We start from the raw sequence: 25,099 nt of genomic DNA, 5'->3' as shown, positions 1-25,099 counted from the left end.
CAGGTTCCCAGGTTGTGATATGGCCCTATTTTTGTGAAACACGCACCATTATTGATTCACATTTACAACAACGAAACTCCTCAGGCAAGGTTTTCCATACATATATGTAATATATGTACATATATAAAGAAAAACCCTTCCCCTGAAAGATAAGGGCCTCTTCATTTCACATTTTTCTCCACATCACAAGACAGGACATGTTAGCTGAGAAGAGTTCATGTAGTTTCTTGTGGTCTTGCATAGTTTAAATATGCAGACTCTGTATATTCAAGTTCAAGTTCATCTAATTTCACGATCTGGAAAAATGCCCGACTTCCAGTCAATCAGTGATTGTTGTCAGATCTGTGCAAAGAGTTGTATAACTACTATTAGACAGGTTCTGGAAATTAGTGGATTCACTTCCAAATTCAATTTGTTTATTGTTTTCATGTTGGTTAATGCACTTGAAACAATGTGCTCAAGGCTCATGATGACCTAAATGGCAAGGTATAAAGTCAGTCACCCTCTTTATTTACATTTTTGTGAAATGATAAGATAAGGAAGTAGAGTAATTCAGTAGACACACATTGATGGTGAGCTAACCCTCCACAGCAATGACTTTATACCCGGCACTGTTATTAACTTTTATCAATGAGGACATATTCATTAACTGAATTTACCACAATATAGGGCGAGATATATGATCAAATGGGCAGGTCTCTTTTACATTCTTGGCTTTTACACATGTATTATTGAGGTAACGAACAACTATTTATGCAACTAATGGCCCAAAATGGCCCAAGATTATTGTTTCATTTGGTGAAGTCGCTCATTTTCCAGCGACTATATACATGTTGAATCACTGTAGTGGGGAAAGTAAACAGAAAAGAATGAAGATTGATTAAAAAAACAACAACAAAAAACAAACAAAGCGTGCAAATTTGGAGACGCAAGTTTAAATTCCAATGTCATCAAAAGCCTAAACGTCCTCCCTGAATATGCAAAGACAAACTAAAGTGACTCAATACTACCACTAAGTCATGCTTTCATTTGACATTGAGCCCCTTTAGAAATGTAGATATCAAGCTTGTGCCATACTACTGATTTTATATTCAGTATGGTAAATGGGCAAAGATGTTATTAACATTACTAACATTTGGATATTTGAGACAGTATTAATAGAATCTATAATCTCACTGAAATCAGGATTATGGATTTTGCCAGAAAATTTAGTTGTGAGCTATTGTGCTGCAATGCTCAAGGTTAAGTACTAAGACGACTTCCTCAAGGGGAAGTGCTTAACAAGATGAGTGACTTCACTTTACTCATACCCCTGAAATGCAATTAAAGGATTTTTATCAATTTCCCAGGGTGAGCGCAACCACAGGTGTGTCGAGGTCATGCCAATAGACGAGTGGCCACATCCCCTGGGCTGCAATGTTTCTGTGACTCAGCAGGACAAACAACATGCTCCAAATAGCTTAAATGACTTGGGACTGTCGACTTCATTATTTGTACCAAATCAAGGGCACTGCATCATTTGCTCACACAGAACCGCAGTGCTGTGTGATTTATGTGCTGGAAGCTTGTCCTGTTTCCTGTAATAAAACTCATTATCATTGAGTTAATCATTAAGGGGAATCTTATCTGAAGAGATTGAAATGTGTACCATTTCATTATCAACCCTGAATACACATGGTCTAGTGACTTCAATGAAGTCTGAACACTGATAAAACTCAGCCAAGACTTCTGTCATTCAATAATGAAATCACACTTTCATTCAGTGTGAGTAGAGATAGTCTGATATATTTGGTCATCTCCATGAACTGAAAGTTTTTATTTCCTTGCAAATATGGATTTTCTTTTTTTTTTTTTCCATTGATAGTTGGTCTGAGGTGAGAAGATAGTTTCACGTAAAGCAGAAACCGTGCAGCTTTTTATCTTTCTTGAGTTCGTCACGTCTCACACCTTGAAACTGTGTGAGGTGAAGTGCTGGAGAATGACTCCAACGATCACCGAACACACATCACCACTTAAGTTGGGAGCATTCATAACGGGAACCTCCATCAGCTGCGTTTTATGATGTATAGATTTAGGGCTACAATATTTTATGCCCCGTGATATAAAGTGGGTAATGGTGCAGCAGCTGAATTCTGATGTTGAATGAATTATATTCAAACCCACAAGTGCTGACTCCAGGAAAAGAAATGGAGCAATGCTGCCATAAATACAGTCAGGCAGTGCCACTCACCACACAGAAGATCTAAACTTATTGTGTTGGGTAAGTCAGACCCTCCCCTCAGGACTTGAATGCAAACACAATCCCATTACAAAAAAAAGATTACTTTTTTTTTCCTTAGAAAACATTTGGTTGATGTGTGGCATCTTGTGTTATGATACATGGCCTCATGGTCAGAACAACAATAATCCTATACTGAATGTCACTAGTTTACAATTAAGCTATGAATCCTCTTGTCAGGACAGGAAATCGATGTCACGCTCTGGGCCAGAACGTAATCAAGTGTGGTGAGGCCGACATTTAGCTTCTTACACAAGTAGATGGATGATCAGTTATCAGAGTCACACACAGTCTCTGGTTTACATTTTTAGACCAAGCAGAATTATATCAGTGTTTCCTTTGTAAACTTGCATAATGTTTTACTTGATGAATATCTTTGTTGATCGTACTTCTACAGAAACTGCAGAGTAAGGGTCCATATATCTCAGTCAAGATGTAATATGCACCAGCTTCAGGCAGCGTGGGGCCCAGTTTGGTCACTAATGAATGCTGGTTTGCATCTGCTGCCATCTTGTGTTTGAGTCCAATCCCTACTTATATTGGGCTCAAGGCAGTTTGCATCCTGGATGGAAGAGACAACAACTCTCCTAATGCACATGAGTTCGGACCGTGGGAAGACACCAGGGTGTCAAAGAAGTCTCGCACATGAGAGAACATGCAAACTTCAGATGAAAAAAAGGCAACCAAGCCAAAGTTCTAACCACTCAGTTCCCAAGCAGGAGGTTTGAATTGTAAACCTTTGAAACGTGCATCAGACCAAACTATATGATATAGAATTATTCACAACAAACATGGACATAATGTTTAACTCGTGGTCTGACCAAACATGTATACATTTAGAAAATTAGTAGGAGTGCTGTAATTCAGAATAATTTTAGCATTTTATTTTTGAAGCAAGTTGTAACATATGAAACTAGCAACCACTCTTAAATAAGTCGAGCCCTATATGACATATATACCTGCAAATTTCATCATAGTGTAAATATGTACCAGTATCACCATATTATGAAATGTCAAAATATCAAAATAAAGAGTTTTTTTGAAACTCACCTTTGGAGACAGAATTCTACATACTATGCATGAAGAACAAAGATAAAACTGTCTCCTTCATGCATTCAGCACAATGGTACACTCCAGAACTGCGTAACATGAAATCCCACAAGTGCCATCTTGAAAGACTGTAAATATCGGCTCATATAAACTCTCAGTCATCCAGCTGGCAGAGGCATGCTACTCCACGGTTAATCCAGTGTTTCTGTGGCTTGTCAGAGGGAAGCTCAATGGATAGGACGTAGTTAGTAGAGTGTCCAGTGGTGGACAAGGTCCCGCGGCGAGCACTGGTTTTGTACACAGGACAGGTGTAGATGTTTTCATGCAGGAACTTTGCCATTTCTCCTGGTTTCAGCTTGATTATGGGCAATGAGTCAAAGAGAATCTTGGGGAGGGATTCCCCGATCACCATATTCTGCCTGTCCCAGTGTGCCCCCTCTAAGAACAGCCCCCTAACGTAAGCTCCATCCTCTGGCTTGTCCTCCATGTCGCTTTCCTCTTTGGTTACCTGAAACACAGTTAAGTTTCAGTACATTGTCCTTGAATAATTATAATATTTCAAATAACCAGAAGTACGTAAAAGGATAGAAATATAACAACATGCCTCGTATTCAAAGCCAATGTAGTCGATGGGGATAGTATACTTCCGGGCGAAATTCTGAGACACTCCAGTTAAAAATGACTGAGTGAAATAAAAACCAGAGAGCCAGAAGACTGTTGGGGGCCCGCTATCGATCCAACTCTGCCATAGGAATTCAAGCATATACATTGCTATTAGTGTGAGCAAGACACATGTGATAAATGCTTGATAATAGATACCTTTATAGTAATGCTATGCTCTTCATTCTTTGCTAATACATGCTGAAATAAATTGTAATTTCTTTAAATATTATCTTATGACCAATTAAAGAATTTAGTATTAAAAAAAAACCCAAAACATTTTGGCAGTCCAGTTTTAAGTGAGTTCAAGGTCATTGTGGCCCAAACAACACCAATTCTTACTTGAAAGAAGTGCAGCCTGGCTAAGAGATCAGTCACGTAGCTCCCCAAGGGCTTAAGGGAGGGGTATGACTTGGCTGCCCACATAGCAGGCACCTTGCCCACCAGCATGCTGTTGAAAACGTCCTCAAGTTCCGAAGACATAATGATCTGGCCCCTCAGAGCTTTACAGATGTTTACCAAGCTGATGCGCACCACAGCTGTAAGTCTGATATATAAGAGACAATGGTGATTAGGGGCTAATTCTATAATATTTCAAGGGTGCTCCACAAACAGATGAATGAACATGACTCAACTGCAACTTTTCACTTTAAGTTACTCTACCAGAATCCACAAGAAATATGAACATCTTTAGGACCCGGTTTTCGTTGTTAATGTACATCTCTAGAAGGCATACTTTTATAGGAAGTATATTTTAAATATTTTTTTCTGGGAGAATGACTTTAATACTTAGTGTTACTGCGTAGTTTCAAAAGTTGTCGTTACCTGTTAAAACGGATGACTTCCTGTCTCAAAACAGTATTCATCGACTCTTCATACGTAACTGGGTATTTATCCATCACCATTTCTATGTTAAAGTCTGCTGGTAACTTTGACAAGATGTCATCTGCAAGCTCATTGACGACTTCCTACAAAACAACGTCACACCATGAGTAAAATATAAGGATAGAAAGATACGTTTCATGGATACCTTTCTCAGAGATGTAATAAGATTAACATGTTTACTGACATGATGAGTGATTTAAACCATCTAACCTGGGGAGACTTGACCCCTCCAGCTGACTGCCTGGGCAGAGTCAGCAGAACTCCGTCCAGGAGCTGATTGGTTTCTTGATTGTCCTTTGTGATGTCAGCGTTACTATGAAGTCCAAACACACAAGGATCTGCAGATATTGGCAGGCCTCGAATGTAATCGACATATTCCTGAAAAGAAGGAATATCAATATTTATTCTGAAATGCAATTATTTTTTTCTGAATGCAAAGATGATTAGTAAATTATCTATAATGTTGCTATTCAACACAGCCATCAAAACCCAATGTGGCCAAGAAAGACACAACCTCATTTTGTTTTGTAACGGATAAGTGTAGCATGAATTAGTCATTGACAGTACCTGATAGGGGCTATGAGCAGGAACATAATACAGATTTCCCTCACACAGGTGGTAGCGCTCCTGCTCTATAAGCTCCCTGTTATAGAAGACGGACAGCAACGATAATAGCAGACGTCTGTCTTTGTCATCTGTAACTCTGCCACCGTAGTTGCACTCCCCTAAGAGGAAAAAGGGTAATTAAAACCAAAACGAACATATGAGTTCAGAAGTTAAATCAAGTTTAAAATGTATTACACCATTTATATTTACAAAAACATGACAAATCTGTCTGTTATCAGATCTGTTATTTGTGTTGTTGTAACATTGTCATACCTGACAATATTACAACAACACAAATAACAGATCAAAGGTTTTGTGTACAGCGGTAAGTTACTCAGGAAGCTGCTCTGCAGGAGGTTGACTGCCTGCAGTTTTTACAATAATAAAAATAATTACCTGTGAGATAGCTGAGGGCCTCGAGAGGAACTTCATCATATTCTTCCAGGAACATCTGGATTTGCCTGACACTGATTCTCAGGTCAGACTCATTAAACTCATAGGGAATATTCCACCCTGAAAGAAAAAAAATGGATGAAATCAAGACCAACAGCAATTTTAGAAAAAAGTATGATCATAAGAATGATCTAAATAACCATTTGAACAACTTAAGAATGAATGAAAAAACACAAGGCTCAAATAACATAGGAGGCACAGTCTATTCTGTCTCTTACCCAAAGGCCCGAAGTTCCTCCTTTCCTGCACGAGAGCATGGAAGAAAGTGAGACCGAACAACAGCTTCTGCCAGATGACTGGTTTTCTGGAGCTGCCAAAGAAGTTGGGATCACTGACAGGGTGACTCAGGTAGGACCGCAGAAGGTTGGCTCTAATTCCTTTAGGAGGCTCGTTGGTCATCTTGAGTCCATTCTGCAGGATACTAACTGGGAACTTGCTGGACGGGTAACTGGTTAACCACAATCTAAAGAGAGAAGCACACAGTATTATTTTTTCATTGTGTCATTTTTAAGAGAGTCTGATTTTTATTCAAATGTAGAAAAGGCTACCTGAAGTTAGGGTCTGTGGTCTCTGGGGTGATGGTTTCCTCACATATCCGCTCCAAAGCTGGCATCCAGCTGGTAGCCAAGTGGCAGTTCTGTAGTACCACCCAGGTGCCCTCCTTGATTGCTTTGTTAATCATCTGAGCAGCTATGGGTCCTTGTCCTTGACCAAGGGAGATTGTTTGAGTCTTACTGCCACTCATTTTAAGGTCGTCAGCGAATTTCAGCAGACCTAATATCATAAAGAAAAATTGCAAGTTACTGCTTCTCTATCTCAATATGGCTGTTATTTATCAGTTTGGACACGTAACACTTTCTTGGTATAGTACCTGCAGTTGGATCTGATCCTGGTGATAGCACAAAGATAAGAGGAGAGCAGCAGTTTGAGTCTTTGTAGCTCCCTGCCAGGTCAAAGGTAGGTGGTTCAACGTACGCCTGTCCCATGCTGTCGACTATGAAGTCTTGCACTGCCGGAACCAATTTATCTGGTCTGAAGCACCTGATCACGACCAATCGATCCAGTCCCAAAAGCTCACTCCAAATGTCAGGCAGCTGTTCCTTGTGAGGTTTTCCAGAATCATAAAGGTTTTTCCATTTGGAGACATTGTCTTGAACATGTTTGAAGAAACCCGTCAGATGTGGAAGGCTCGAGGCCCTGACAATTTCAGACCAAGACTTTTCAGACAGCCACTCTGGAGCAGGGTTAGGATGAGGATTATCCAAAGCAATGCCACCAGTCAATAAAAAACGCCAGACCTGATCATCAATCAGGCCCTTCCCTTGCATGATGCCAACAGTCAGCAGGAGAGAGAAGAGCAGCTTATCTTTCTCAAAAAGTGAGCGACAAACATTATTGTAGATGCTGAGAGTAAAATGCTCTACAATGTTGTCTATCCTTTGGGTCACATCATCACTCTTTACACTCTTAGCAATGGAATTGAGGTAGAGGTTGATAAACCAGGTCAGTGAATACTGGTACATTGGCTCAATGTTGGCCAGTTCCGAGATGCAGAAAAACAAGATTGAGGAATGCTCAGCAACAGGACGGTAGCCCATACGGGTATCATCAATCTCTTTCTCAGTCACACTGGCAATTTTTTGCTTTTCAGAGATCTCCTCAGATAGGATTTTGGAAGAAGACAGGATCTTAATTGCCGATTCATCCTCAAGGATGTTCCCTTCAGAAGACGAGAGCACTTTTAAGATTTTATCTTCGATTTCCTTGAGCTGCTTGTTGTTCGCAGCACTCTCCAGAATGAGTTGGTTCTTTTTTTCCTCCAGCTCAGGTTTTTCTTTGGCAGCCACAAGTCCCAATAGCTGGTCCTGCAAGCCTTGTGGAGTGATCATAAAATTCAGCAGGCAGACTTTCACAGCCACTTCAGGAAGATAATGCGGGTTCCTCAGTCCAGTAGTCATGTAGAACAAAAAGTCTTGAGAATATTCCACAATATTCTCCCCTATTTTCATGTACTCTACACCCTGCTGCTTGAAAGTTTGCTTCAGCAACACAGGCTCAAGTACTGGGTCAAGTTCTTCACCAACATTTTCTAAAAGAACTGGGGTTCCCATCTGGATGCAGTTCTCCAAGATTTGCACGTAGTTCCCATCTGATTGTTTGATGATGGCAAGCTTATTGGCCTTTTCCATGTTTTTGATCCATTTGTTGGCTTGACCTTGGGGATCAATCATGAGGGGCCACCGCCGGGAGTTAAACACAATGATTCCATTGTCTGTGGAGAAGGAGTCCACTGGCAGTCCTGCAATCTGCCATGCCCTTATGGCCACCTGGTTTCCTAGAGTGTTACTGAGAGAGAAGTCCTCAGAAGATGGGATGTTCTTTTCCTGGCACAGGATGTGCCACTGCTCCTGGCACTCTACACGGTATTCCACTGTAAAAGCACCAAGGTACGACACAATTCCAGCGGAGAGGAGTATGTCACCTGTCAGATTTGTGTATCTGTAAAAGGGAAACAATACAATCTAATTAATTATACAATTAACACACGATAATGCAAGACAAAAACATTGTTTTAATGTACCTAATATCTAGTTGTCCTGCAGCGTCTGTCCATCTCGTCTTCTCTCCACCCAGACCTCCTATTAACTTTTCTGCTCTGATGAGCTTCTGGGAACACAGTTTAATCTTTTCCTCATAGTATTTCTTCTTATCAATCATGGCTGCCAGTTCACTATTGAGACTCTGCAATCTGTCCTCGACTTCTTTCAGCTCAGCTCTTTTCACCGCCAATGTGCCCATCTGCACCGCAAGCTCATCCTCAGCCACTTTCAGTTTCTCCTTTTTGGGAGCAACCACTTTGGCTACACGTTCATAGGACTCCATTGCTCGCACCCATTTGCACAGGCCCTCACATGCAGAGGACACATTTTTAATAACAGAGGGCTGAAAATCGGGGTGGTCAATAAATTTATCTCGGATTTTCTTGATGGATGCGGCAGGAATGTTGTCTTTGTCGTAGGTTTTGAGACTTTCCAACAACTTTAGGTCTCCGAGAAGCTTCTTCGAGGGGCCCCAAAAGTCCTCAACCATTTTACCTGCAACATATGAGTTTTTAACTATAATCTCAAAAGCAGACATTGAGATTTTTTTTGTCAGGGGTTCAGCAATAAAGAGAGTGTTTCCAAAGTGCTGATCTCACCTGTTCCACTGGGGTCCGGTTTTCTTTCAGGCTTAATGCTTTTCATGATACAGATGGACTCCATTACCAGTTTCACTGGACCAGGTGGATTCTGCATTGACTTCACCACAGTTATGTCTGCAGGTTTCAACGTGTTCAGGGCTGAAAGAGCAGCCTCTAACTCAGGCATTGCTTTTGCTAGATCCCCCTCACACTCATCCTGTAGGACAAGTATCAACAATCGGTGTGTATAAACTGAATATAGAGAACAGCGAAACAAACCGTACTGCAAATATGTACTTCATCTATAATCTTATAAAACAATTACTAGATGTGATGAAAAAAAACAAACAACCTTACATGAAGTATTTCAAATTTAGCATTTGCAAAGTATACGTTATAGCCCTTAAAAGACGTGCCGACCTTGATTGCTTGTGCTGCAGCTGCTGCTTCATTTGCCACTTTTTCATCAGCGGAAACAAGTTCTTTCTTAGCATCGACTTCCACTGTTTCCTTCTCTATCTTAATCATCATTTTAGCCGTCTCAGCTGAGGTCTGGATGAGCTCTGGCTGCCAAGCTGTCAGCTCTTCTTGCATTACTGATACCTGTAATATAGAATATGAAATAAGAAACAGAAAGTACAGATTTCATTTGTTCACAATTCAAATGCTTGACGGAGTGTGTCACCTGGGAAGAGGCAAACTCCAGTTTCTCAAGACCGGTGATGTAGCGGTTCTTTGCAGTGTTCACTTCATTCCTCTTAGTTTCAAGTAAAGTCTTGAATGTGAGAATGAGTTCAAGGTAGGAAGTGGGTGTGGCATAGTTGTGTCTCCTTAATCTGGCGAAATACTTTTGAGACATCTCTCTGACACTTGTTTGGAAGGTCTTACACATTTCCACCACACTTTAATTGAAAAGAAAAACACAATGTCAGAAAAATGAAACAATGCAATACAAACTAAGCTCATGCAGTTAGTAGAAGGCATTTTATGTTTTTCTCTTACGCTTCTTTGGCATCACTCTCCATTTCTATATCCTCTAGAAACTTATGGGCTACCATCTCCAGAGCATCATTTGGCCATTCATGAAACCAGTCAATTGTGCAGCAGTTGATGAGAGAAGGGAACATCCTGAGGCGGTTTCGAAATGCGTCACCAATGGGACTCATGGCTGTTGAAAAGTGATTTTTTTTTTTTTTTTTGTAAAACGAGTTAGGCAAATACAAATTTGAAAAAGTCATGGGAAGGAGCCTACCTAGCACAATGTGAAGCTTGGATTTCACGCGCTCAATGAAGAAATTATACATTGACAGTGGCGTTGCATCAATCTTTTTGCCTTCCATCCTGGCAATGTTCTGTACTTTCTCAATAATGTCAGCACGTTCATCAGCAGCAAAGATATTAGGTACGTCACCCATGTTAAGAAGCATGCTGATGTCCTCCAGCATGGCCTCATCCTTAATTTGGCTGTCGTTGAACAAAAACACAAGACTCTTTCCCTCAATGCCAGCTTTAAGCATCATCCGCTTCAGGTCCTCTCGCCATTCTGCCAAGCTGTAGCTCTTGGTTAGCTCAATCTGGAAGCGGACGTAATCACTAATAAAAGTGGCCAGTTTCGTGGCGCTTTGCCGCCCAGATCCTCCGATGCCAACAAGTAGAAGGTGGCCATTGTCTTGCTTCAGGACACGGCAGATGCGAGAAATGTGCTCAATAGCAAACTTGAACATTACAAGGGACATTGGTGCCTTGCTGCAGTTATTATGTTCATTCAGGTAGAACTCCATCACTTCTTGTAATGACTGCATGTCTGAGATTTCATCATATGCCTTCGTGTCAGAATCGGGAAGAGCATAGTCTCCGAAGAACAAGTTGCGGGTGCTCTCATCAACTACCTTGTCATTTAAACAGAGGTGCCTCAGGAGCTAGGCAAAAAAAAAAGGAAAGATTTAGCAACAATGAACAGAAGCTACAGTTCCAAGTGTTACTTGAGTTACTGTTTTGTGACAACGTGTGAGATGACAAACTTCACTAAAATGTTATGTGTGACTTGTGTACCTTTTCCAAACTCATCTTAAAGAAGTCTGAAGTTCTCTCTCTGACAATGTTAAAGAATGTTTCATTGTCTCTGGTGTCAATAAGCCGGTCAGAGAAGACACGGTAGACCTCATGGATCCAGAGACGGATCAATTTATCTCCATCCTAACATAAGACATACAAAAACATAGATAAAGGGCAGCTGCAAGAGCAAGTCAGACAACTTATTTTAACAGTTCTTTATTTTTTTTCCACTCTTACCTGCATGTGTGTGTGTGGAGCCAGGAGTATGCCTCGTATCACTCGAGAAAAGTCTCGCAGGTTGAATATGTAGTGTGACTTTGAGGGAGTTGGGAGGAAGCTGTCCATAGTATCCTTGTATACCGCCATCGTGGCTTGAACCATAATCCTGCCCAGCCTTGGATAAAACATTACATTAGATTACATTTTTGTGTCGTAAATAATACAAAAGAGAATAGAAGAATCTTTCTCTGCGATCAAAGCCACAAAAAGAGCTAAAAACCCAGACTTTGTTCCATGCGAGACTTTGAAAGCTGGATAAATTCTAAGTTAATATTTATAAGATAGATTTTTATAAGCCCAGTTGTAAAATCATTTAATCAACTGAAGCGGGAATTTAATTTAGCAACCATGATGACGAATGGGGGGATATGATTCATTGACGTACATCCGTTCCGTTTGAAATTTAAAACAAGACATTACATTTTGAACGTGATTATTTTTCATAATATGCTTCTTACCTGAGGAAAGAAGCATCAAATCCTTTGCCAAAGTGCCAGTCAACAATGGAGCTGAATATCGAGGTCAGCGTATCGTCGTCGAAGGAATCAATTGAAATGACATTCAAGTGACGTGTGAAACGACCTACAATTACAAACCTTTTCTTAATTACAGTCAAATATGCAAGTGCCATTTTCTTCAATACAGCCCCCCACCCTAAAAAAAAAAAAACTTTCAACAGACCTGTAATATCATTCTTCCCACCACCAGGAGGCCCCATTGCAGACATGAACAGCACGTCAACCATGTTCAGTCTGGAGGTGTCTTTCTTGTCATACCAGTGACCGTGGTCAATCCACTGTCTTAACAGCTCGATTGGGGGTTGGGCACCATATATTTCCTTAGATGGCATGTTCAAGTCGTCTGCACAGAAAAGTAAATAGAAGCTCTCAATGACTCATGATTTAACATTTCTGTTTTGCAGTATCAGTTGGTACCATTTGCGAGTCATCTTTACCAACGTAGACGACACACTTCTTTCCCACTGGAGGCCCAAACACACCCTTCCGTCTTCGGTCCAGCTTTGACATGATTATGTCTTGAGTCTGATTTGCAGAGGTGCGGGCAGAGAAGTTGATGCAGTTTGGCATGTACTGCTCTTTAGGCAGCTTTACCAGGAAGTTTGTGTTGATGACAGATTTCCCAGTACCAGTGGGGCCGACAAACAGCATGGGTATTTCATGCTCCAGGTACGTATGCAGGAAAAAAAGCTGACGTGCAGTCTCCATGGTGGGAATGATTAGATCAGCCACCTGATAGAAAACAGCAAAGCTTCAGTGTGCATGGTAACCCTCAGTGATTATTATTTTTAAACTTTATTTTTAACTAAAAAAAACCCAACTAACATTGGCTTCAGCTGGTATGGTGCTTTCTTCCTTCGTGATTAAATCAGTCCAGACTTTCCATTGTCCTTGTCTACATTTATCAAAGTAGTAGTCATAGACAGTGCCTGCAAACATATACTCATATTGTTAAAAATGCACTGGATCGGTCACTATAGTAATCAGAATACACGTCAAATTCTTATTATTTTATGGCCTGATAGGACCTCTTTCAGGAAAGATGTTGTTGTTTTTGAGCTGAACACTCTTGGGTCGAGGGTGCTCATTATCCATGCCAGCGATCAGCTTGCGGAAGAAGACATCGAACTTTTTCCGACTTTCTCCAGTTATAGTTCCACCCAGAGACCACACAACAGCAAACAGGAAAAGACTCTGCAGCCACGAGGTAATGTGCTGGCTTGACACAGTCTGTGCACCATTGGCCTCTGATGCTGAAATCTCATCTGTTATAGACAGAAATAGTCAAACACATACTATGCATACTGATTGAGAAATTGTAAATTGAATATCATTCTCACTGACCCATCAGGCAGGAGTACAGCTTCATCAGACTATTGGCCAGGTGGATGGGAGAAGTCGACACTAAAAATCGACATTCCCCGTCTATAAAATCCAGACAGGGCTGAACCAACCAATCAAATAGGTCTCTGACCTACAGAGAAAAAGTTAAATAGGTTTCAAATATTGGTACACATTAACATGAAGAAACGGGCATGTTATACTCTCACCATGTCTCTGTGTTCAGCACTCAGATGTCCAGGCAGCGTGTTCATGTATGAATCTCTAAGAGGAGACCAGCCGAGCTGCTGAGGTTCCATGTAGATCATACCACATCTTTGAAGGAAAATATTTCTTAAAACCACAGTAACTTTCAATATTTTTCTTACAAACAAAAGTCTTACTGATGATCTCTGAGCCTTTTACCTACTGACTGTAGCTGGAGAGGCTTGCTCCAGATCAGCTGTTTCAAAGATCAGACTCATCTTGGAACTCATCTGGATTATCTCACCACTCATAAGACAAAGCTGGCAAAGAACATATCCAAAAAGGTGATTTCATCATGTGAAGATATTTTCAAAACACTGTGATCATTAAGCTAAACATAACGTATAGCCAGCCACTGAAAGCGACAAGAGGAAACGGCAGTACCTTCTTGTTGTCATCCAGCACAGTGTTCATATTCTCAATCCAGACAGCATCGACTGGCCCATCAAAAATAATCCACTGTCGATCCTCTGAAGTGGAAGTGGCCTGATCTCTGTAGGATGTGGCCAGGACACCGTCAGACCACTCATGGCTGACTGGATCGAAACAGCCATATAACTGGCCCATGGTGATAGCCTTGGGGTTGATGACGCAATAATTCACTGCAAACTCATCCATCAGCTTTGCTGTGTGAGGAAAACGTGATATTATTGAAACGTAAATCAAAACAATGACGCATAAATCCAATAAAACATTTAACGCATGTCTGTCAAACACCAGTGCTGAACTCCATGTCTGCTCACACTTTTCTTGCTTCTTGTTCACACCCAGTGTGGAACTTATGGACGAGTGATTCTTAATATCCCAGGGTTCATTTCAAGGCCTTTGTCAGACCAGGTTGGAGCAGCTATGATGTCTGCATGGCATGCATGTCAGGCAAGCTGCAGTGCGTCAGCAATGCAGCAGTCATACAGCTAATGTTTAACGATAGATGCTGTGGTATACACACTGATACATAAACATATATACAAGGTCTACCTTTGTAAATATCTGCAAGGGCAGCAGATAGGACCTTATAGGCTGAAGTCTTTCCTCCAAGGGGTTCTCCTACTATCATGAAGCCATGACGTACCAACATCATCTCATACACCTAAAAATAAAAGACACAGATCAAGAATATTTAGGTGCTACAACTGTCATCAGTCCTAAACATTTCAGACGTCAGTACCTGGATGATTTTGTTAATAAACCATGGAACAGGCTGGAGATTAAGCTTTGCAATGTTTTCTTTTATTGCCTGCAGGAGGACCTCATAGTCTGGCTTTGGAAGAACAACACCAGGAAATAAATCGGAGATGATACCCTGTAGGAGAGCCACAGAACAATCATGGTGACACCTGCACCTGACACGTGTTAACAAGCTGCGTTGGTGTGGTACAAAACCTGATACCTGAAAAAGTGGCACATCCTGCGCCAGAAATTTGGCCATGTTGACGTCCATCAGTGCCCTGAGCAATAGCACACTCTCGTTCTCCTTCGGATACTTCAACTTCAGATTCCCTGCCGCAGTCAGTACAGACTTCACAGCTCGCATCCCGTAGTCGTAGTGGTGCTGGGAGGACAGCTGCTCAGAGCACAGTCGGTACGTGGCTACAATCTTTGCAGCAAGACTGTTGGTATATATTAGAGTCAGAGGTTTGAAACAACACATTCTTAAAAAAGAACAATACACAAATATTTCATGCATGATGGATTATTCCAAACCTGCGAGATTCAATGAAGCCCATGGAGTAAAGTGAGATTTCACCAATGAGACCGTAGTCCGGCACCATCATAGCCACTGTACGGAAAAGAGCCTGTAAAACCAGATTGACATAGATATTGACACATATCGCGAGTTAAACGGTTACAGGTTAAGGGCTACATTTGCAAATATTCTACGGTCCCTTTGTGATGTACTGTACCTTCAGATTGTCAGGAAGCTCAGCCCTGCCAGCATATCCAGGGTTCATAGTGATGAAGACTGAACAGGTTGGGTTCAGGGAAAGCTCTGTGCCCTCAAACATGAATGTCTTCAGGTTCTTGGCAACGGCCTGCTGTATGCAGAGGACCTGCTGAGCCACCACCGAGAGTACCTCCACCTGTGCAACACAAATTATACTCATCATTACCTCAATCAGTGCCTTTGTTATCGAGTCAAATTTGAGGAAACCCTCAAGAAATCAATACTTTGTTCTGAAAATTGGTTCACAGTCAAGCTCACCTCTATACGATTGAACTCATCAAAGCAGGCCCAAGCCCCCGACTGAGCCAGTCCTTTAAAGAACTTACTCATTGCCTTATAGTCCAGCCCATCAGAGCAGTTGAACACCACACACTAGAAGAAAACCACAGCATTAACAGCAGAAATAATGAACAACACAAACAAAGACTTGATAACTGTTTGGGTTTACAACCTGCTTCGCCAAAGCTTTCGCCAAATCTTTCGTGGTCTCAGTCTTGCCCGTTCCTGCTGGACCCTCAGGAGCTCCACCTAAGTTCAACTTCAAAGCTCCCATAAGCGTCCTAAAATAAAACAAAGCAATTTGACAAAATGATGTTGCAACCAAACCTCACACTTTGACCATTTGTGTGGGGTCACAATGTAAGTTGTGGTACATTAAACAGATCTAATTTTTAAAACTTCAAAAACATCAAAAAGCCAGTCGTAAAGAATTACCTGTAACAACGATCAGTAAGGGGTGTGATGACCAGGCGCGGGGAATTCCCCAGATATTCATATCCATAAGTCAAGCAGGTCGTAATCATGCGTAGCATCACATCTCCATCCTCCCAGAAGTAACGCAGCTGAGAAATCCATGCAAAGTCATTCAGTGAGGAAATACGATCCTCTGCCAGCTTTGCCACAACGTCTCGAGCTGAGAAGGAGAAAAAAAACATTTGTTGTATGCTGTACTACATATTTATTTTATTAACAAAATTAAGAGCTTTTGTATTTAGATATTACCGTGAACGTCGATGACGGTCAGAGCACCAAGGGTCATCCTTGCCCCGCCTGGCAGGTTGCCACGCACCAGCTCCACAATGTCAGCAATCTGGGCATTACTCTTGTCCAAATAGGCCTTTGGAACAGAATCAATAATATTGAAGTTAAACAAAAAAAATATTTTTTTTGTTTTGTCAAATAGAGGTTAGCAAGTGTATATAAATACTCACAGGCAGAGAATTGTTCTGTATGGCTTCAGACACTTCACTGGTCCAAAAGATAGACGAGGTACAAATAACAACTTGGCCAGGCCAGTTCAACACCCACTTCTTGCGAGGCACCTGTGGGGAAAAGAAATGTTACTCTGAGAACAAGACACAATACATCTGCAAAAATAAAACGAGCTCATGCATTATAGAAAAAGCCAAGAATTGTGTGCTTATACTAAAAATCCCAGTAGCATTCCCAATTACCTCTGCATACTGATTCACTCCTTGATGAATGACATGTTGAACACTCCTGAGCATCATTTTTTCCACCTGCAGGAGCCACTTCTCTACCATACCCTGAAATGTTCCAGTTCACAACTTGTATAACATGTGCAGCAAAATGTACACATACAACAGAGATACATGCGATTCAATTTCCAATTCATAACAGAAAATATGCAAAACAACTACTGATTAATGAAAGCAATCTCTGTTTTATACCTTAGCATGTGCTGGAATAATCTTTCCTGTGAAGGGTATGGTCTCCTTTTCAGAGCTGATCATGCCAGTAATCTCCATTTCCTGGGTAAATTCCAGCTTTGCAATGCCTTCAAAACATTTCTTCAGGTGAGGTTGCACGCATAGAGGGTCTTTGGTCTGGGACAAGATCTCCAGCAGCTCATCGTTGGACAGGAAGAAAAATCTAGAAATATCAAGAGAATAGCAACATAACTACAGAGAAACAACCACAGCACAATATCCTGATAATAGTAAAACCATTTCCAGTGCAGTTGAAATGCACTGCATTCAAGAGAAAAATGAAGCAGTTCCTTCAAACACACTATATATCAATTAGGATTTATACAGAATATTTGTTGAAATATGATATTAATGTAGATGTCTACTGTGCTTCAGTATTTTTTCCACACATAAATATTTAGATCTCAGTTTAAATCAATTGTGACATGCTATTCAGATCAGTATCAGTTGTCGAAACCTTGGGAAGTAGAGCCTCTTCTTTTCCAGGTAGGTATTGAGACCTTTTTGGATTTCATCCAGGAGCACATTGGACTCCTGCAGCCGAGTCAGCATGTTGTCCTGCCCGGTAGCCACCAGCACACGGGCGTCCCGAACCTGGACCATTGTAATCATACAGAAGTCAGTAGAAACAGATCCAATAGTAAAAAATGGAAAGAGAAAGCTCTGGGCCTTGAGGATTTTTACCACTTCAGTGATGATGTCCTTCCAGTAGCTGTCCACGATGGCAAACTTGCGGCCCTCCTCAGGCATCTGTGCAATAATGTCCTCCGAGCTAAAGATGGGCTCGAGGTAGAGCCATGAAGCCTGACACTTCAGCATGGAATCCAGGATGTCTTGCATACCCAGGAGCTTTTCCTCCCATTGCTGCAAAAAAAAAAAAAAAAAAAAAAAAAAATGTGATGGCAGCCATATTACAATAAACAACCGACTGCGCGAAAACAAATTATTGTTGGACATTTATACAGAGCACATTAAAAAAAAATCCACCAAAATCAAACATTATAGTCAACAAAAAAAGAAATTAATTAAAAAAAAATACATAAACTTGACAGATACTACAAAAATTGTATTGTTTGCTCATGTGGGCCAAGTAAACATGTTTTGTCTCACCTTGCATTCGGTCTCCATCGGCTTAACAAAAGGTGAACCTCGCATGGTCTGTGCCTTAATGATGTGGTCATCCAGAAGTGCTTGGATGTCGTCCACGGCTGACACAATTTTGATATCCTGCAGGAACGGAAAAAATAATGCAGTTTTAGTGTTCATATAAATTCATGAAAAGCATGTAAAGCCAGTGAGGCTAACATGCAGCTATCCATACGTTTCTTGCAAAGATATGACAATCAAAATGTAAATCCACGAAGGACAAGATACTGATGTGGTTTCAGAATTTCATCTTAAAATGATCTCTCCATTCAAAGAATATGATCGTTTATGTTCCGGCCATACTGTATCTCTGTATGCAGTGAAAGAGAACCGTAGTTCAGCCCATTCATTTTTCATCTTCTCCATAGACTTTTCCAGAGAATGCTCCTTACTGGCAGAAGCTCCAATTTCTTCCAACCTGATTCAAGGACAAAACAAAAATGTGACTTTTTTCTCAACAAGCCTTTCAATTATTGCGTATGCCTCAAGTATGTTGTTGGTGATAAATTTCGTACTTATCAGAGAATGTGGAAAGTCCGAGGTCCAACATGTTCTGCAGTGAGCTCCTCGCATCTGGTTTGACATCAATTCCAGCAATGTCGCCAATCTGCAAGCACACAAAACATGCCATGAATAATTCACATGAGTTAGGGGGTCGGTGAATTTCTCAGAATGTCGGCCGATAACGGAACAAACAAACATAATACTGTCAACCTTCTTCCAGTGGCGATCTTTCATGCCAGGGTTGCAGATGGTTGTCAGAACAGGCAAGTGCTGCTTGAACTCATCAATCTTGTTTTTGACGTTTCTGGCCATGCGACACGGTCCATTGAGACTTGAGAATGTCTTTGTCAGCTTATGAGCGGTTCTCCACATGGTGTCTAGTTCATCTGAAATCTTTTCAGCGTCCAAGTGCAGGAACGGACCTAGTATTCAAATGAGTTGTAAAGAACGGCGACATAAAGGTAGCTGAACAGGCACCATTGGTCATAATCTTTGCTATTTACAACTTGTGTAATTCAGTCCCACTATAGATGCGAATAAAAAGAAAAGGGAACAGCGTTTTCCAGTGTCAGTAACCGACCTTTCATCCACACCTCTGACATGCTCTCAATATTCAGCACTGTGTTCCAGAGCTGATCATACGGCTGTTTGTCTGATATCAGATCTTGGAGCTCTGGAAATCGGCTCGGCTCCCTCCCCAGCAAGGTTTCCTCTTTATTGATATCCTTTAAAAACAAATGACAGAATCAGCAGCTGCCATGTGCAGCATAGCTCTCAAAAATAGCTTTGTTGAAATAGATGTCATGTTGCATATTAACACTTATCTGTTACTGTACTGTACAATGAAACTTTGACCATTAATATTGTATCATACTGGAACAGTATCTCTTACTTCGAGTTCAGTGACAGCAGCCTCCAGTTCAATAGTGATCCTTGTAAGACTCTCTACGTTGAATTTCATTTCGTCCATGTTCCTGGATTCCTTTCTCTTAAAACCTTGTATTTCCGTGTCCATGTCCTGCATTTTCTGTTCAAATTCTATGAGCCTGCCAGAAACAAAGTCAGTTTCAAGATGTGTAGTCTCCCAACAGAGGTAAGGAATAATATTTATCGAAGATGAACACTGGTTACAAGACCCCGCCCACATAGAAAGGATTAGTGAACTAGAAAGTTTGGAGGTGAAAACCTAAATTCTAATGTGAGTGAAAGTGTCAGATGTGATGGTTGCCACTTGTGGGTGACTGGGATGTGTGTGTGACCTCATCTGCAGGTGGTCCTTGGCCTCTATTCTCAACATGGCCAAACAAGTTTTGCCGTCTTCAAGCTCAATCAAAATCTGACCGGGCCAGTGGAAAACATCGGAGTTCAGCCTCAAGTCGTCAGCTGGAGAAAAGAAACGAGAGAACAAGCATAGAAACCAATATATTACACATTACCAACTTTTCTGCTAGTGCAAGCCTTTGAAATCAAATTCTTCTTTAAGGGTTCTGCTCAAAAATATTATACCATTATAATCTTGTAAATGTGGAAAGTCGGTTGACAAGTAATTAGTTTGTGCAGTGTTGGAGTTGTAGCATGTAAAATAGTATCACTAAACTGAAATGTCCACTATCATAAATGAGAATGGGTGTTTTCTAGTGAGAGCCAAACATTTCTACAAATGTTTGGACTCTAAGTTACAATGGAATTCATCTGTGGTGCATGCCATTTCTTTGGACAGTCAATGCGAATACCACTGAGAAATTTCAGCTGGCGCACCAGGCATAGAGACGTAGTCCAGGAGGAAGCTGAGGCGACGGGTCGCTTCTTCAATCTCATCTGTCAGCTTGTGAACGGTCACGTCGCTGGTATTGTTGATGAACTGGTCGAGACACACCAACTCCTCTGTTGTTTCCGGGATGTTCCTGAGAGTTTCTGAAATGTCTTCATACTTTCGGCAGATCCTGGAAATACAGAGATTCAAGTGATTGACTTTCCATCTTGAACTTGGAAGGTCATAAATAATCCATCTTACTATCATTTCCCTTTACCCCTTGTTCAGTTCACGGTTCTTTTCCACCTCAAACGTGAGGACTTTGTCTCTCAGTCGCTCAATGCGATCGTACAGGTCTTTATTCAGCTCTCCAGCATCCAGGCAGAGCAATGACAGGGGCACCGTGACACGCAGTGAGGCGATCTCCTTCCCCAAGCCACTGATGCGCTCAATTTCCTGCCAAATGAAAAAGGAGGACACAGTTTGGAGAACCAACAGATTGAAAAGAAAATATGCAGTGTAAGTTTGTGATTTTGTTGTTGTTGTTGTTGTTTTGTTTACCTTCGTGAACTCTGCTAGTGAGTGTTTCTCCTTGAGGAAAGCGGACATGTCCTGCTTTGCGGTATTGTCAATTAGGTTAATGTATTTTTGATATGTTGTGAAATACCTGGAAAAAAAACATTATAGATTACAGTACAGTGAATATATTGTGGGGGTGATAACATGTCTCATATATTACTTTTGGGGTCCCACTGTGTTCTTCTGGAAAACGCCATTGGCTTTGTGGATTAGGTCTGTAACCAGGGATTCTTCTGGCCTGACAGTGCGAAGATACAATTTCTTGATCTCAGGAGAAAAGCTACATTCCACCTGGCAATACAGGTCACACATCATGCATGTTATACATCAATTTAACACAATAGACTACACTGCACAAATCAACATCTTTGAAAAAGATCATAGTTTTTACCCTCGGAAGCTCCTCAGCACTCTTTATGATTTCCATGAAAGCCCTGTGAAAGATCTCCCAACATTCATGGAGGCTGGGAATAAAGCCCAAGTGATATTTTTCCACTTGTAGTTTAACCACCAATACTGGAGCCTGTATGTATTTTCTCTCATCATACAAGTCTCCAAAGTCATTGCCCTCCTGAAGAAAACGAAACAGAGGACAGATAATAATGACGAATCACATACAGTTTGAATTCTGAAAGGCAAAAATATATATTTCATGCTGTCCTCACCGGGTTGGAGCAATTATTTTTGAATAAAGTAACTAAAATAGTTATTCAAACCTCATGCAGCATGAAGAATTGCAGCAAGTCTTCCAACGACTGGGTGACCAGAGTTCGAAGTTGCAGTGACATGAGCGAAGCCACGGAGTTGAAGAACTGGTCTCGGACCGGATCTGCCAGCTCGCACTCGTCAAAGTTGGCAAACAGCGATGCACAATGAGGCAGCCACCTGAAAGGAGTAGATGTTTCAGAAACATTGTTCTTAGCCATTTAGTAAGTAAACTAAATCTACGTGTGGTGTGTCGAAGGTCTTTCATTTTGTATTTTCACCAAAATATTACTTAGACTACTGCCAATTTGTTCATTATTCCAATATTTGTTGATCATCAATAATAACTTGTTAAATTTTACTGACCCTAAGAAGCCAAAGTATTCGGCTTCATCCCGACTGTGATTTGAATTAGACAGGGGGAACAGCAGGATAAAGGTATACAAGCAAGTACAAAGTAGGAACAAAAAGAAAGAAAAAAACAAAACATGCAGCAACTACTTTCAACAAATTACAAGAGGCTTGTGTTTCTGTTGTGTAGAGAGGCATCCGAGAGGGCTGCTACTTGGTCCAACAGGAAACACAACAAAGGATGTAACACAATCCTCAAAAGACTCTGTGTGGGGCAATCACGTGGAAGTCACCCTGACATGTGTCTAACAAAGTGGACAAGATGGAAACCTAAGCCGGCCTCCTACAAATGGGATTTGTCTGCTTGATTACGTGGGCACTGTGAGGCGCATGATGCATGCCAGTGTGAAGAAACGCGAGGATAATTAATCTGAAGATCAACTTATAGTTTGAAGAACGGGCTGTCCTTTTGAGACAGTTTCATGAACTGGCACAACTCACTTTTGAATGAGCTCGTCTCTTGTCGCCTGGCACTGCCTCTGAACAAACTCCTCGAATTCAGATGGTTGGAGGGGGAGGTTGGTGGAGAAAAAATCCTCCAATTTGACAAATCTGACGGCTGAGAAGCTGAAACCGGATAAAAGGTGATGAGTGAAATTCGACACATTTTAAAAGTTGAGACTTTTAATTAGTTTTGTTACTCAGACGCTGCAAACTGGAACACAAATTCTCTTTAACGTGACTGTGCCCATGCTGCGCTTTTCAGTTTAGAGGCTGAATAACATTTTCACATGTTGGAATCAGAGCAGATTTCGCTGGCGGGAGATGTCTTTTCTGCATACTCATTATAGCAATTTAGAAGTTGTTGTTTCTTTTTTTTCATACAGTATACCCCAATCAACTTGATTAAGTTTCACTTTTAATAAGTGAAATTGTGATGTGACTAAATGAACACGAGATACTACCTCTTCGCCCAGACATCTTGCAGGAGGGGCACAATGGGATTGACCGTGTTCAGATGTTGACTTTGCCACAAGTGGGCTTCCCTGTAGCCGTCAGCCCAGGGCACTGGGGCACGTATCACCCTCCTGGGAAAAGGACCGGGGACGCTGCGTATGGACAACCGTTGGCGCTCAGACGGGTCCATCAAAATGTAGTCAACTGGCGACATAGATATAGAGGTGATTTTCCTATCATTTGTTTAATTGCGACATTAAATATACAAAAGGTATCAGTCTGAGCAACAAATGTGCAAAAGGAAAAAAATGTGTTATACCTATGCTCCTCTTGAGAGAGAGGCAATAATCTCTTTTGACCTCTTCTTCCAAGTCAGCCTTCAAAATTTGCAGGCGTTCGCTCAGACCTTCCGACTCAGGTGGGAGCAGGTGTGCGATGTTGCTCATGTGCTCAGGCGGCTGGGGCACCACCAGAGAGTTGGGGATACCAGTGTTGATGTAGTACTCGTACCTCTGGATAAGTAAAGATAATCAGTGCGTCAAGAAAAAAAACCAAAAATCAGACATCTGAGAGATTTGGAAAAATCAACCAATTTATTTCTATCTGATTTCCCCGACACTCACTTGCAGGTCTCTGTCACTTGGTTCAATCCGAGCGGCCGCCTTCTCCACCTCCTGCTTGTGCATCACGTCAAGCTGCTCCTCAGGACCCATCGGCCGACTCCTGGGAACACCGATGTGCCGCTGCGTGGACCCTGCCTGACATGACACTGAAGGGTGACATGATGTCTTCCTGTCAAACCAACAACAAAATGAGATCAAGTGATTCACACACAAAAAAAAGGAGCAGCACCACATGTTCAGCAACTGCAGCTGAAAAGTGTTTTTTTTTGGAGGTACCGTCTCATCGGTGTAGCTGGTCCTCTCTTTCTAGGAGGAGAGGATGCTAAAAACGTTATTAAGGTTAAAACACGACATTCTTAAATGTCTGACATTTTCTTCACTCAAGAAGTGATCAAGAAAAATACTTTTGAAAGGATACAGAGCTTAATACGTTTTGTCAAGCCCCGCCTTGGACTGTGTTTTCGGAGATGTTTCATTTTCAGGTACTGTGCTTGGGGGCTGTAGTTATTTCCAACTATCTCACTCGGAGTTCGGTGGAGGTGTTGCTCTTTAATAGGAACTGCCGGAGGCCACGAGTTGCACTGGAGAATGGGCGGGTATTGACTGTTCCTCAAGACAACCTGAAGTAACAAAAACAGATGGGAATGTGGCAGAGGGGCTGTTGTGTTGAACTCGAAGCAAATATTAGACAGAAGATTGGTTTTCTTTGAGTACTTTCTTTTTTTTTGGTGTGTTGGACAGATTGACATTCTTACTTGATACAGTTCAGAAGGTTCAGTATTACAATCCGAGGGCAAAGGTGGTGGGAAAAGATAATCTCTCCTCCGTCTCATATTATAGACGGTGTTGTCTTCCATCTGCAGTTCATAAAAAAGAAAGGTGAGGTACAACACATAGAAAAACAAACATGCATAAATAGCTTCTTGCAGACATTATCAGTGCCTTTTCAAAGTAGTATACAGTATATGGTTGAAAACCTAATTATTTGATGTAGTTATAAAACCAGTAAAACCATTGGACTAGAGAGGTGGAAGGTATTACAGTCAATGGAACGGAACATAAAATAGGACTTTTTGCTGACGTCATCGCTTTCCTAGAGCAACCAACAAAATCATTCCTGGCATTGATGGAACTTTTGGAAACCTACAGACACTTCTCGGGATACAAAATTAATAATTAAAAAGCACAGATAATTTCACTTAATTACACTCCACCACTAATGAATTATCAGCATTATACAAAGACAACTACAAC

General features: G+C 41.3%; 1 protein-coding gene across 1 annotated transcript; it reads right to left on the bottom strand.

Annotated features, from left to right (window-relative positions):
* Positions 1-3,482: 3,482 nt before the first annotated feature.
* On the bottom strand, positions 3,483-24,702 carry dnah3 (dynein axonemal heavy chain 3; the record flags this gene model as incomplete). The annotated part of the gene is made up of 59 exons (XM_080515521.1): positions 3,483-3,836; positions 3,933-4,070; positions 4,331-4,535; positions 4,814-4,956; positions 5,084-5,251; positions 5,441-5,598; positions 5,876-5,992; positions 6,151-6,395; positions 6,481-6,706; positions 6,804-8,431; positions 8,514-9,027; positions 9,132-9,330; positions 9,534-9,716; positions 9,799-10,015; positions 10,116-10,281; positions 10,366-11,032; positions 11,166-11,309; positions 11,406-11,562; positions 11,906-12,029; positions 12,129-12,308; positions 12,403-12,697; positions 12,791-12,894; positions 12,994-13,230; positions 13,310-13,439; positions 13,516-13,621; positions 13,712-13,812; positions 13,937-14,178; positions 14,531-14,642; positions 14,721-14,855; positions 14,943-15,162; positions 15,257-15,348; positions 15,457-15,633; positions 15,756-15,869; positions 15,949-16,057; positions 16,212-16,410; positions 16,500-16,614; positions 16,709-16,819; positions 16,952-17,044; positions 17,189-17,390; positions 17,685-17,821; positions 17,912-18,091; positions 18,338-18,454; positions 18,677-18,791; positions 18,889-18,980; positions 19,088-19,299; positions 19,458-19,602; positions 19,770-19,923; positions 20,137-20,260; positions 20,636-20,820; positions 20,908-21,086; positions 21,192-21,297; positions 21,370-21,500; positions 21,601-21,780; positions 21,926-22,094; positions 23,231-23,426; positions 23,629-23,734; positions 23,846-23,976; positions 24,264-24,465; positions 24,601-24,702. 59 exons carry the CDS (start codon positions 24,700-24,702, stop codon positions 3,483-3,485), a joined length of 11,790 nt encoding a protein of 3,929 aa, XP_080371647.1.
* Between the last annotated feature and the right edge of the window lie 397 nt (positions 24,703-25,099).

Source organism: Blennius ocellaris (assembly GCF_963422515.1).
Source record: "Blennius ocellaris genome assembly, chromosome: 20".
In the NCBI taxonomy this organism is placed as follows: Eukaryota; Metazoa; Chordata; class Actinopteri; order Blenniiformes; family Blenniidae; genus Blennius; species Blennius ocellaris.
This window is presented reverse-complemented; position numbering and strand designations above follow the sequence as displayed.